We start from the raw sequence: 13878 nt of genomic DNA, 5'->3' as shown, positions 1-13878 counted from the left end.
ACCTCTTGTGCCAAAGTTTTCTCATCTGAAATGAGGATAAAAAATAATATATTTCTCATAGAGTTGTTGTGAAGATTAACTAATAATGTGCAATATTTAGACTAGTTATATACTAGTTATATATGGCCTGACCAGTGTGGCTCAGTGGTTGAGCATCGACCTATGAATCAGAAAGTCACGGTTTGATTCCCAGTAGAGCGCATGTCTGGGTTGGGGGCATGCAGGAGGCAGGAAATCAATGATTCCCTCTCATCACTGATGTTTCAATCTCTCTCTTCCTCTCCCTTCCTCTATGAAATCAATAAAAATATATTTTAAAAAAGAATAGTTATATATGTACATATACATAATATATGTATACTAGTATTAACTTTTATTATCATTTTGCTTCCTGTGACATTCTCATATCCTTTCTAGAATATTCATTCAATGTTACAAGAAAAAGTCCTTAGAATTTTAAATTTCAACTACAAAGTAGGTAGAATTAAATGACTGTTACAGGAAACAGAATACATTTAAACATTTAACTGAGTTTTAACTTGTGTTTTTTTTTATTGTTGTTATTCCTCACCTGAGGATATTTTTCCATTGATTTTTTTTGAGAGAATAGAAGGAAGGGGGAGAGACACAGAGAGAAAAACATTGATGTGAGAGGGACACATCAATTGGTTGCCTTCCGCACTTGCCTGGATAAGGACTGGGAACTGAGCCTCCAACTGAAGAACACGCCATTGCTGGGATCAAAGCCGGGACCCTTCCGTCCGAGGCCGATGCTCTATCCACTGAGTCATACTGGCTAGGGCCATTTAACTGAGTTTTAAATAAACTGTATGGATCCATCCCTTTTTATACAAGTTCTATAGGCTCTGATTTTTAGAGAGATTTAGAACCAGTGTATCTAGGTGTTCTCCTTGCAGCTGGATTAGAAATGAATGTTAAGCATCTACATTAATTCTGAGCTCAAATACAATGTGAAATCTGGTTTCTTGGACAATGCTTTTGTTGTAAGCAACCCAGAATTCAAATACTGCCACTTGGATATTAAGGGAGGTACAGAGCCTGAAGAAAATCTGAAGGACCTAACAGGATGGGAGTGACAAAGTGTGAAATGGAGGGGCCTACTCACAACACTTGACCAATTCCTTTGGAATAGAGAGACAAAATTTATCTAGTTTCTCAAAACAGAGCCATGAAATTGACAGTAGAGAAAGCCAATATAATTTGGAATAAGTAGCCTTACCCAGAGAAATGAAGTTTCTATAATTCTCCCACATCACATCCCTATATAAGTCCCTCTGAGCTGAGTCCAGGAATTGCCATTCTTCCGGTGAGAAGTCTATGGCCACGTCCCTGAATGTCACTGAACCCTGAAAAACAAACAAGTAAATGAAATATTTTTAAAATGGAAAAAAGGGAGGAGAAACCAAGATGGCAGCATAGGTAAATACCTAAACTGCTGCGTCACACAACAATATCAAAACTACAACTAAAAGACAAAATGGACACCATCCAGAACCACAGGAAAGCTGGCTGAGTGGAAATTCTACAACTAGAAGGAAAGAGGAAAGCATATTGAGACTCAGATGAGCTGCAAAAGGCTGAGGTATGGAGATGTGTGTGCGCGGAGAAGACGGACAGCTGAGTGCATGGGTGGCTGAGTGCGCGGCTGGCTTTCCCAAGTGGGAGGGAGATGGAAGCTCCCGACTGCGCTGAACTCCAGTTCCAGGTGAGTTTCTGGGAAACCAGACTCATTCAGGGAGAAACTGGACTGTCTGGCAGCAGGCAAAACTCAAGGGCGGCTTTCTCTCAGAGGTGCTTGCAGCGATTACTGAGGGACACTAAGACCGAAGGGCCTCATAGGGCAGGGCTGATGGGATGCCAAGGCTGTCTGCTCCGCCCTGAAACTCCGACCCATCCAAGCTGAGCACAGAGGCTTTTGCAAGTCTTCTCCCATAAGGGTGTCTCTAGCACAGAAGTTCTCCCAGCATAGACACAGCTGATCCTCACAGCCAATTGGCCTGGAGGTCAGTTCCTCACAGTGATACCAACAACAATCAAGAGTTAACTACAACAAGGCTTTACACACAGTCCACAAAGGGGTGCACCAAAAGTGTCCACATCAGGTAACTGGGGAGGCTGAGCCACTGTGCCCTATAGGACACCTACCACACAAAGCTACTCCACCAACTCAGGGAAGCAACGAAAATGCGGAGACAAAGAAACAGATCACAAATTAAAGAAATGGAGGAAAGCAAACGACTGGATATAGAGTTCAAAACCACGGTTATAAGGTTTTTCAAGAATTTCCTAGAAAAGGCCGATAAATTTAGCGAGACCCTCGAGGATATGAAAAAGGACCAACTAGAAATTAAACATACACTGACTGAAATAAAAAATATTATACAGAAACCCAACAGCAGACCAGAGGACCGCAAGAATCAAGTCAAAGATTTGAAATACAAAGAAGCATAAAACACTCAACCGGAAAAGCAAAAAGAAAAAAGAATCCAAAAATTTGAAGATAGTGTAAGGAGCCTCTGGGACAACCTCAAGTGTACCAACATCTGAATTATTGGGGTGCCAGAAAAAGAGAGAGAGCAAGATACTGAAAACCTATTTGAAGAAATAATGACTGAAAACTTCCCCCACTTGGTGAAAGAAATAGACTTACAAGTCCAGAAAGCGCAGAGAACCCCAAACAAAAGGAATCCAAAGAGGACCACACCAAGACACATCATAATTAAAATGCCAAGAGCAAAAGACAAAGAGAGAATATTAAAATCAGCAAGAGAAAAAACAGTTAATTACCTACAAAGGAGCACCCATAAGATTGTCAGCTGATTTTTCAACAGAAACTATGCAGGCCAGACGGGAGTGGCAAGAAATATTCAAAGTGATGAATAGCAAGAACCTACAACCAAAATTACTCTATCCAGCAAAGCTATGATTCAGAATTGAAGGTCAGATAAAGAGCTTCACAGAAAAGAAAAAGCTAAAGGAATTCATCACCACCAAACCAGTATTATTTGTCCACCATCCAGAACTGAAATATCATTGCTGACATGTACACATAAGGAACTGTTTGACATTGAAATTGGGACTCAAAAGAACCATTGGCCCAGAAAGAAACTCACTACAGACTGATTCATTTGCCTCCCAGCATAACCATTATTGCTTGTCTCGTTTTCAGTTCTTATAAGTGTATTTCTAGTATCACATGATCTCACTCATCTAGGGGAAATATTGAACAACATAAACTGATGAACAAAAACAGACCCAGAGACAGGGAAGCATCGCTCAGACTGTCAAACCGCAGAGGGAAGGTAGGGGAGGGTGGGGGTAAGGGGGAGAGATCAACCAAAGGACTTGTATGCATGCATATAAGCCTAACCAGTGGTCACGGACAACAGGGGGGTGGGGGCATGCATGGGGAGGGGTTTGGGATGGGAATGGAGGGATGAGGACAAATATGTGATACCTTAATCAATAAAGAAATTAATAAAAAAATGAAATGCTGAAAGGTATTCTTTAAGAAGAGGAAGAAGAAGAAAAAGGTAAAGATAAAAATTATGAACAAAAAATACATGTCTATCAACAAGTGAATCTAAAAATCAAGTGAATAAAAAATCTGATGAACAGAATAAACTGGTGAATATAATAGAATTAGGGGCATAGAAAGGGAGTGGACTGACAATTTTTGGGGGGAAAGGAGTGTGGGGGGTGCGGGAAGAGACTGGACAAAAATCGTACACCTGTGGATGAGAATAGTGGGGGGGGGGAGGTAAGGGCAGAAGGTGGGGTGGGAACTGGGTGGAGGGAAGCTATGGGGGGAAAAAGAGGAACAATTGTAATAATCTGAACAATAAAAATTTATTAAATTTTAAAAAATGGAAAAAAGATCAAAGATTGCAGTGCAGAGAATGAGCCACACAACAGCAAATAGAGTGGGGCTGGAAACATATGGCATGCTTAAAAGATAGTAAGAAAATTAGTATCCCTGAAGCAGAGTGCTGCATCTCTTGAATAGTCCTGTGGCTGCAGATAAGATTAAATTTTACCCACACATATCTTGAAATGAATACAATAACCCCAAAAAGTCCCAATAAAATGAAATAGTGCACACAGCCTTCTGTTAGCTGTATCTCCACCACAAATTCTTAAGAAATATAAGGTTTTCTACCTTCTTTTTCTTTGAATCATCATAAAAACATATTGATAACAATTTCTCTTTAATATACTATAAAATCTCTAAGAAAACAGACTCAAGTTCACCATAAAGTCAGATCCTATATAATAAAAGGCTAATATGCAAATAGACCAAACAGCGGTACAACCAAACAACCGATCACTATGACGTGTGCTGTCCACCAGGGGGCGCGCACAGAACATGGCAGGCATTGGCAGAGCTCGGAACATGGTGGGCATTGGTCATGGTGGGATAGTGGAGCAGGTGAGTGGGGGTGCCAGACCAAGGGGGGCGTCGGTTGCTGTAATCAGGATGAGCCTCTGGTGGTTACTGAAAATTCTTTGCTTCCACACATTGCAGTCTCGCCTGGTGCTCGCACCCGATCGCTCAGCGCCGTCAGCAGGTGCAAGCAGGTGCAAGAAGTGGCTGCCGGCACCAATTGCCCCTCAGGGCTTCTTCACCTCCCCTTGCTCCTGAGGGGCAATCGGGGCCAGCAGCTGCCTCTTGCACCTGCAGCCAGCGCTGAAGCCACTGCTCGCACCTGCTGTCAGTGCCCGGCACCTGTCCCAATTGCTCTGTGCCATCAGCGGGTGTGAGTGGGGCCAGCACCATCAGCCCATGGGAGCAGCAGAGGTGGGAGCGGGGCTGCCGGCAGACGGGGACTGGAGGCTATGGTAGGAGGGGCTGGGCAGGGGCACAGAGGATGGGCCGAGATCCACCCCTGTGCCCACTGCAGCCTCGCAGCCCACAGTTCCTTTCTATGTGCACGAATTCATGCACTGGGCCCCTAGTTTTATTATAAACATTTTCCCTGTTATTACCAATTTTTTAATAAATTTTCAAAACTTTGCTACATGGTAGTCTACATTTTAAATATGTGATATTCAATCTTTTTTCTCTATTTAGATGTTTTAATTCAAAAGTCTTCCTCAAATCTCACAGTCTGTATTATCTAATACTTATTTATGCATCTGGATGACCTTCTTACTCTTTATTATCCATTATCCATCACTGACCACCTTTCCTCATTCCTAAGTCAGAGGATACTGAATTGGGAAGATATTCTGAACTAGTGATTTTCAATTAGGAGTGACTTTACTCCTCAGAAGACAACTGGCCATATCTAGAGACAATTTTTATTGTCACAAGTTGGGGGAGGAGGTGTGTTACAGGCATCTAACTGGTAAAAGTCAGGATACCTTTAGACATCCTAAATGCAGAGGACAATCTCCCACAATAAAAGATTTTCTGGCTCAAAATACGAATAGTTCCAAGGTTGAGAAACACTGCTCTAGACCAGCACATCCCATAAAACTACACAATGGATTGTTCCTGGCATTCTTCTCTCAGGATTTCCCAGATGGCTGTTAATATTTCTATTTGCAGTCCTGTTCTGATCACCTCCTATTCATTCATTAGATGGAGGATTCCCTCACCCTACATAGCATGAGAGGCTGAATACCTGACACCAGATAGTTGAGATTGCCAGTAGTGTATTAGTCATATACACTCACAGCCCAGCTAAGGAGGACACCAAATGTCATGCAGGGCCACACAGGGCTTGCACTCGGGAATAGAGTGAATAAGCAGGGTCTGTGGGAGGCAGGCTGTGTAGTAACAAGAGGGTGAGGCGTTCCCTGGTTCCCACAGGAGGATGTGAAGGGGCATGAGTAATTCTGCAGGCTGGCAGGGGAGTAAAACCAATACATTAAGAATCAGAAGGGCTGCTGCTCTGGCTGATAGGGGAACTAACCACATAGGGAGTCTTTCCTCCTGGATGACAAGCATATCTGATGAGAGCAGGAGAAATGGTTAAGCCTAAAATTTTATGTACTGCTTTTAAGCCTTGTAACATAAGGCCCTAATCACATCCCTACCTAATTCACCCAATTGTAAAAGCCTTACATATAATAAGACCTCAACACATACAGAGACGGAGACCAGCCAATAATGATCTCATGTGGAGAAGTTTGGAATTTTCCCTATAGCAGTCAAATAGGATAAGATTTTCTCTCTCATCAAACCATAGATCTTCAAGGAAAGTTCAAAACTGGGGTCTCCCATTTATTATCAATAATCCATTCCCCCAAGTCAGGCATTCTATCACTACATTATTGACTAATTTACCTATTTTCCCATCATTTTAAATCAAAGATTTATATTGCATTATACATCAATTTCAACCCCTCAACTAGTTTCGTATTTCTCCCCCGTATAGAATTATAGTACACAGGGGCAGATGTACTTTGGCTTTAGTATTTTCATTGTGTGTGTGTTTTTTTTGTGTGTGTTTTTTTTGTTGTTGTTTTTTTACTGAACTCTTATTTCTCACTGAATTGTTTCTTTCTCCACAGTTTCTTCCAACTTTTTAGGAAGTCATTTTATACTAGGCACAAACAAGGGCTACACGTGAAGTACACTATGAAAATGCATTTCTAACAAAAACATAATGGCAGGAATGGCTCACATTCAGTATGATGGTCTAATGTCTCCTTTATAAATCAGCAGCACCAGATATACATATCCCCTTTAAGAATAATTTGCAGATGGTTCTGATGGTTTATCACTTGTATTTGGAATAAAATAAGACTCTTGCTTTAGCCCAGCTCAGACTGGGACCCAGGTAACAGACAGAGACTTGGCCAACAGCAGCTGCCCTATATCTAAATCCAGCCTAGCACCAGGAATGCTCAGGGCCTACTCAAAAATGCAAATGATCCTTTCCACTAATATTTACAGGGTAAACTAAGATTGTTGGTAGAGTATTAAATTTGACAGTAAAATAATAATCAAGTTTTCAGATTAATTTAAATAGGCTAATTGAAATAAGTGAATATTCAAGAAAATTTAATTGTACTGGACAAAAAGCTGTTCCTAAAGTGGTAACTAAAATTTCTATTGGTAGTTCATCTCATGGTAAAATTCCTGAACATGCAATGAAACTAAAGCAGTCATATTTTTGTGCAAAAAATTAAAATTTAAAGTTATCAAGACTGCATTATAAAATTTACAAAAGCCTCCATTAACCAAAAAAAGGGGGGATGGTAGGGTAATATCATGTAAGGAAAAATATCCTATAAGTAAATTACATCTAGAAAATTTTTACTTTACAAAATTAATTTTCATTTGGAATGCTAACAGCAAGACACCCATGAAAAATACACATGATGTCTAAATAAGACAAAGGAAAATCGTTTGGGCAAAAATAAAAAGGATCCCAAATCAATTATATAGAAAAGATTCCTTTATTAACTTTTGGTCGAGAATATGTTTGTATATTTTCAGAAAACAACTCCAAGACCATGTGGATTCCTGCAACAGAGAGGAATTGACAGGTCTGCTCCAACCATGAAGACAAGAGGAGAAACAGTCCAGAGACGGAAGACGCTGACGACGCCTTGCCACACTAGCAGTCAGCAGCTGTGCATCGCAGCAGGTTGCCTAGGACCAAACCAGAAAGGGTTGGACCTGCATTGGCACCATGTGCCCAACCATCCAGATATCATTGTTGACATGTACACATAAGGAACTGTTTGACATTGAAACGGGGACTCAGAACTGTTGGACATTGAAATTGGGACTCAAACATTTTTTGTTATTATATGTTTATTTCTAGTCTGCAGAGGCAAGATTTTTTAAAGGAAAGAAATGGGAAAAATAGATACAGAGGCAAAGAAGCATTGAACAGACTGTCAAACTACAGCGGGAAGGCAGGGGAGGTTGCTGGGGCGGTGGGGGGGCTGTAAGAGATCAACCGAAGGACTTGTACGCATGCATATAAGCATAACCAATGGATACAAGACACTGGGGGCGGAGGGGAGGCAGGTAAAGGCATGTACTGGGGGGTAGGGGAGGCGGGGGGGAGGTCAATGGGGAAAAAAAAAAGGAGACATATGTACTACTATTTGTAATACTTCAAACAATAAAAAAATAAATAAAATAAGACTCTTGCTGCACATTGTTTTTTGTTTAAAAATGTTGCATTGAACTATACGATTTCACTTACCAAGTTCTATAAATAGGCAAAATTAATTTATGGTATATGGCAGTGGTCGGCAAACTGCGGCTCGCGAGCCAGCCACAGTTTGCCGCTCTGTTGACTAATGAGTTTGCCGACCACTGACCTAGACTCTTGATTCCAATAATAACAGGCTGTTGTTGTTCCTTGTGATTAAGCCCCTATGGCATCAGAATAGAGGTTACATTTGGACTGGGTGGGTAGGGAGTGGTTAAGAGGAGACATCTAAAGTGCTAGTAATATTCTCTTTCTTGACCTGAGGACTGGCAGCATACATGCATTCAATTTATAAGAATTCATTTAGCTGTACACTTAGGACTTGTGCACTTTTCTCTATATACACTATATGTCAATTAAAAAGTTCAAAAAGCACCCTAGCTGGTTTGGCTCGGTGGACAGAGAGTCAAGGGCTTGTATCTCGGTTGCAAGCCCCACCCCAACCTGGGCCCTGGTTGGGTGTGTGCATGAGGCAACCAATCGATGTTACTCTCACATCGATGTTTCTCTCTGTCTTTCCCTCTCTCTTTCACCCTTTCTAAAAAAATCAATGGAAAATATCCTCGAGTGAGGATTAAAAAATAAAAATAAATAAAAACAAACAAATTAATAAATAGTTCAAAAACTTTTTTAAAATGTCAAATTGTGTGTTGGGGATATAGATTTTTCCTTCATAAAACTAGACTAAAACTCATTGTACTCAGAGAACTATAGTCTCTCTGAAGTTTAGTATTAAAATCAAAAGCTTGTTCTGCTGGAAAAAGTGAATAGGTGGAATATTCTGCAGAGAATAACCTGCTTTTTTATCAAGGTTTTATACCCTCATAGCTCTTGACAGATTTTGTAGATAGGATATAGTCCACATTAGTGGGGGGAGAAGGAGGAGAGAAAGAGTTCATGAAGAGGATCCTGGACTATTTGTCCCCAATTCTCATGGGAATGAGAAAAACTACAGCAGGTTCGTGAATGGGATTCTGTTAAACAGGAAATTTCAGGATAAGAAATGAGTATGTATGCATGACCTAGAAATTAACAATATCTAAAAAGGAGAGAGAGTAATAAACATCAACTTACAAGGGCCATGGTTTTGAACTGGTCAGTGCTTCTCAAGATTTCTGCTGGAAAACTGCAAAACCCATATAAACCAGATCTGGAAAAAGAAAAAGAAGCCAGGAAATCAGATGTGCCTCAGAGCTCCCAAAATTACTTATGTTAATATGAGCTTTTTTTTTTTTTCTTCCCCTCCTGCTTCCTATCTATTTTGCACCACTACACCCACACTGATCCCATACCCCCACAAACTGGAGGAGAGTTTAGGGAGTCTGAAGAAATCCAAGCCCTGAAGAAACCCAATGAATAACACTGGACTCGGTGTAGAAGACCAGATATTTCTGCAGGAATTCTGACTAGTTCGCCATCTGACAATGTGGTCCTGACATTAGATTATTCAAACATGTCCTGAGCAATTCCTCCTGCTTCTAGTACAACTTTTCAGGGCCAAGAAAGGGCCACACCAATGAAGGAGAACTTCTTTTGAGCCCCCGGGATTCTGCCTGAACTTCCTAAATACAAAGAATAACAACCACACAGATTGAGCCTGGCAGCTCCTGCCACTATAAAGCTGCACTGGCCTTTCCCCAGCCAGGGAACTCACTATTCTATTTCCCAGTTAGGACCTCTCATAGCATGACATCCTTTGCCACTCCCTCTCTTCCAGTATCTAAACTAGGAAGGGGATACATGACAGCTGCAGTTGGTAAAAAACAAACAGGCATTGAGAACTTTGATGTGATAGATGCCTTATGGATGCTTGTTGATCCTCAGTACTGATCTGCAATGTAGTTCTTCTCTCCTTTCAATATAAAACTGATGCTCCGGGGTCAAATCATTTGCCCAATATCAATTTGAGATATGAGAGTGTTGTTTTGTTTTGAACCCACATTTCTCTAACTAAAAAGACACCTTTTTAACTTTGATTTTTGCCTCCGAAGGCTAAGATTTCCACTTCACTGAGAGAAACCTAAGCAAGAACAATTAACTATAAAATAGAAATAACCTTTCAAAATATACTAAACTTCACTACTAATTATGGTGATATGTATTAAAGCAACCCCCCAAAAATACCTTTTTACAGTAACTGAATTGGGAGATCTAAAAGTCTAATGATGCCCCATAATAGCAAGGTCACGGTACCCTGGCTGGTTTTTTGGCTCAGTGGTTAGAGGGTTGGCCAGTGGACCAAGGGGTCATGGGTTCAATTCTCAATCAAGGGCATGTACCTTGGTTGCAGGTTCCCCAGCCATGGTGGGGGTGCATGCAGGAGGTAAACAATCGATGTGTCTCTTTCATGTTGATGTTTCTCTCTCTCTCTCTCTCTCTCTCTCTCTCTCTCTCTCTCTCTCTCTCTCTCCCTTTCTTCCCTCCCTCTCTCCTCCCTCCCATCTCTCTCTTCTCTGTCCCTTCCACTCTCTCTAGAAATCAATAGAAAAAATATCCTTGGGTGAAGTTTTTAGAAAAAATAGCAAGGTCACAGAAAAATGGACACTAGATTGAGCCAAATTTAGAATTACATGAAGCATCATTTAAACACTGTAATTCTAAATACCCTGTGAACCACAAACTCCACTGCTAGGAGTAAAGGAACAATTTGTACATGTACACATAAAAATGGTGGTGGAGTAAGTGGAAGCTACACTGACGCTCCCCCAGGACCAAAGTTGAAATATAACTAAAATACAGAAAAACGACCCCAGAAAATCAACTGAAGACTAGCTGGAGAGAATCCGGAAAACCAAGGAGGGAAAGTGGAGATCACACAGAGACTGTTAGGAAGTGCGGAGGCACAAAAGGGCTGGCCTGGCTCCCATAGACAGCAACTGAAGGTCCAGAGAGATATCTCCTATTTCGGGGAGGAGGTTCTCACTTAGAACTCTGGGGTCTAAATCCCAAGCTGGGCTCCCCAGCCCAGAGCACCAGAACTGAGAAAGGTGCCCACAGAACATCTGGCTGTGAAAAGCAGCAGGGTTGCTATTTGCCTGCCAGAGAGAGCTGGAAATGCAGGCACCCTGCTGAAGGGCAAATGCACAAAAATTTCATGTGCAGCCACTCACCTTGGGCTATGACAGAGAGAGGGCAAAGTGGACTGGAGCTCTGTGAGGAGAGTCCAGGGTTGGAGGCTCTGGGGTTGGAGCTCAGAGGGCAGCGACCTGGTTCCTATGCTGATTAATTCCCTCACACCGAGGAGGACTTATTTCTCTGCAGATCTTTGCTATTCAGGTTTTTCCATGGAGGGAAGGGAGTTACCCCACCCTGTTGAAAGACTTCTCGCCCCACCCTGTTGTCTACAGTCTAAGGCAAATTAAGACTCTGAGAATAACAACTGGACTGGAGGCAGAGGTAGATCTCCAGAAGCTTTGAGTCTTTGCCTGATCTCCTTCTTGGGGGGCGGAGGAGGGTAGGAAAAGCAGAGCCTGGCACTCAATTTGGTTCTTTCCAAAGGCACCCAGCCCCAGCAGAGGGAGCCACAAACTGTGGCTTGCTGACAGCTCCAAACAAGGGACACAGGACTAGTTAGAAACAGCATCTGACATTGTCTCCTGCACTGCAGATTGGGAATTATAGCAGATATATCTAATACATAGACACAAACCCAACAGGCAGCCAAAATGGGGAGACAAAAAAACAACCCCAAATGAAAGAAGAAAAGAATTCTCCAGAAGAAGAGCTAAATTAAATGGAGATAAGAAGTTTATCAGATGTAGAATTTAGAATAATGATGGCAAAGATACTCAACAGCATGAGAAAATATATAGTAACTATGAAAAAAGACCAGGGGGAAATAAAGAATGCTAGAGCACTAATAAAGAACACACTGGAAGGAATACACAGCAGATTAGGGGACACTGAGGATCAGATCAGTGACTTAGAAGAGAGGGAGAAAAAAATCACTCAATCAGAGAACCAAAATGAAAAAATAATTTAAAAACAGCAGGACAGCATAAGGGAGCTGTGGGACAACATGAAACATAACAATAGTCACATAATAGGTATGCCAGAAGGAGAAGAAAGTGAGCAAGGGATAAAGAATGTGTTTGAAGAAATAATAGCAGAAAACTTCCCTAACCTGGTGAAGGAATAGGTCACACAAGTCCAGAAGGCACAGAGGTCCCAAACAAGAAGAACCCAAACAGACTCATGCCCAGACACATCATAATTAAAATGCCAAAAATTAAAGACAAAGAGAATCTTAAAGGCAGCAAAAGAAAAGCAATGTGTTACCGACAAAGGAGCTCCCATAAGGCTGTCAGCTGATTTCTCATCAGAAACTCTATAGGTCAGAAGGGAATGGCATGAAGTATTAAAGGTAATGGAAAAGCAAGAACCTAAAACCAAGATTATTACATCCAGCAAGGCTTTCATTCAAAATAGATGGTGAAATAAAGAGCTTCACAGACCAAAAAACAAAAACAAAAACAAAAAAAGTCTAAAAAAGTTTATAACCACCAAATGAGCACTGCAAGAAATGCCAAAGAGACTGCTGGAATGAGAAGAAAAAATAGAGAATCATAAGCATACAAAATTAAAATGGGAATAAATAAGTAGCTATCCATAATAACCTTAAATGTAAATATAGATTAAATGCTCCAGACAAAAGACAGCATAGCTGAATGGATACAAAAACATGACCCAATTATATGCTGTCTATAAGAGACCAACCTCAGAACAACAGACTCACACAGGATAAGAGTGAAGGGATGGAAAAAAATTTCCATGTAAATGGAAAAGAAAAAACCTGCAATATTCATATCTGACAAAATAGACTTGAAAATGAAGGCCATCACAAGAGACAACAAAAGTCCTACATAATATTAAAGGGATTACTCCAACAGGAGGATATAACCCTGGTAAACATATATGCACCCAATGTAGGAGCACCTAAATATATATTATTTTTAAATGTCTAGAGGATGCCCTAACTGGTTTGGCTCAGTGTAGAGTGTCGGCCTGTGGACTGAAGGGTCCCAGGTTCAATTCCGGTCAAGGGCATGTACCTTGGTTGTGGGCACATCCCCAGTGGGGGTGTGCAGGAGGCAGCTGATCAATGTTTCTCTCTCATAGATGTTTCTAACTCTCCATCTCTCTCCCTTCCTCTCTGTAAAAAAAAAAAAAAAAAAATCAATAAAATATATATTTTTAAAAAAACTTCTAGAGGACATTAAGCAAGAGATCAACAACAATACAGACATAGTAGGAGACTTTAACACCCCACTGACTTCACTGAATGCATCTTTCAGACAAAAAATTAACAAGGAAACAGTGACTCTAAAGGACACACTGGATCAGATGGATTTAATTGACATTTATAAAACACTAGTAGTCCTGCACACAAATCCGTGCACCAGTAGCTTGCCAGTAGCTTGCTGCACCCTCCAATAGCTCTCCGCCCGCTGCCCCGCTCTCCTGTAGCTTCCCCCGGACCCCCCCCCCCCCATAGCTTGCTGCCCTGCTCCCTCCTGTAGCTATCCGCCGCCTGCTTGTAGCCATTAGCTTGCTGCCCCCCTCCTGTAGCTCTCTGCCCGCTGCCCCATCCTCCTGTAGCTCCCTCCACCCCCCGCCTTCCCTTATAGCTTGCTGCCATGCCTCCTCCTATAGCTCTCCACTGCCCGCTTGTAGCTCG

At 41.5% G+C, this 13878-nt stretch overlaps 1 protein-coding gene across 2 annotated transcripts in view; it reads right to left on the bottom strand.

Moving 5' to 3' along the window:
* Positions 1-13878, bottom strand: part of ZFP14 (ZFP14 zinc finger protein) — a 63891-nt gene that overhangs the window by 28275 nt on the left and 21738 nt on the right. For both annotated transcript variants that reach the window (XM_080644798.1, XM_080644799.1), the window contains exons 2-3: positions 9276-9351; positions 1241-1367 (exon numbers count right to left, since the gene is read on the bottom strand). In XM_080644798.1, coding sequence (XP_080500924.1) covers positions 1241-1367; positions 9276-9284 — 136 coding nt within the window. In that variant the 5' untranslated portion in view covers positions 9285-9351. The remainder of the gene's footprint in view (positions 1-1240; positions 1368-9275; positions 9352-13878) is intronic.

The sequence above is a fragment of the Plecotus auritus genome (assembly GCF_963455305.1).
Source record: "Plecotus auritus genome assembly, chromosome: 10".
Classification (NCBI taxonomy): Eukaryota; Metazoa; Chordata; class Mammalia; order Chiroptera; family Vespertilionidae; genus Plecotus; species Plecotus auritus.
Note: the sequence above shows the minus strand (reverse complement) of the source record. Positions and strands in the feature narration are given on the sequence as shown.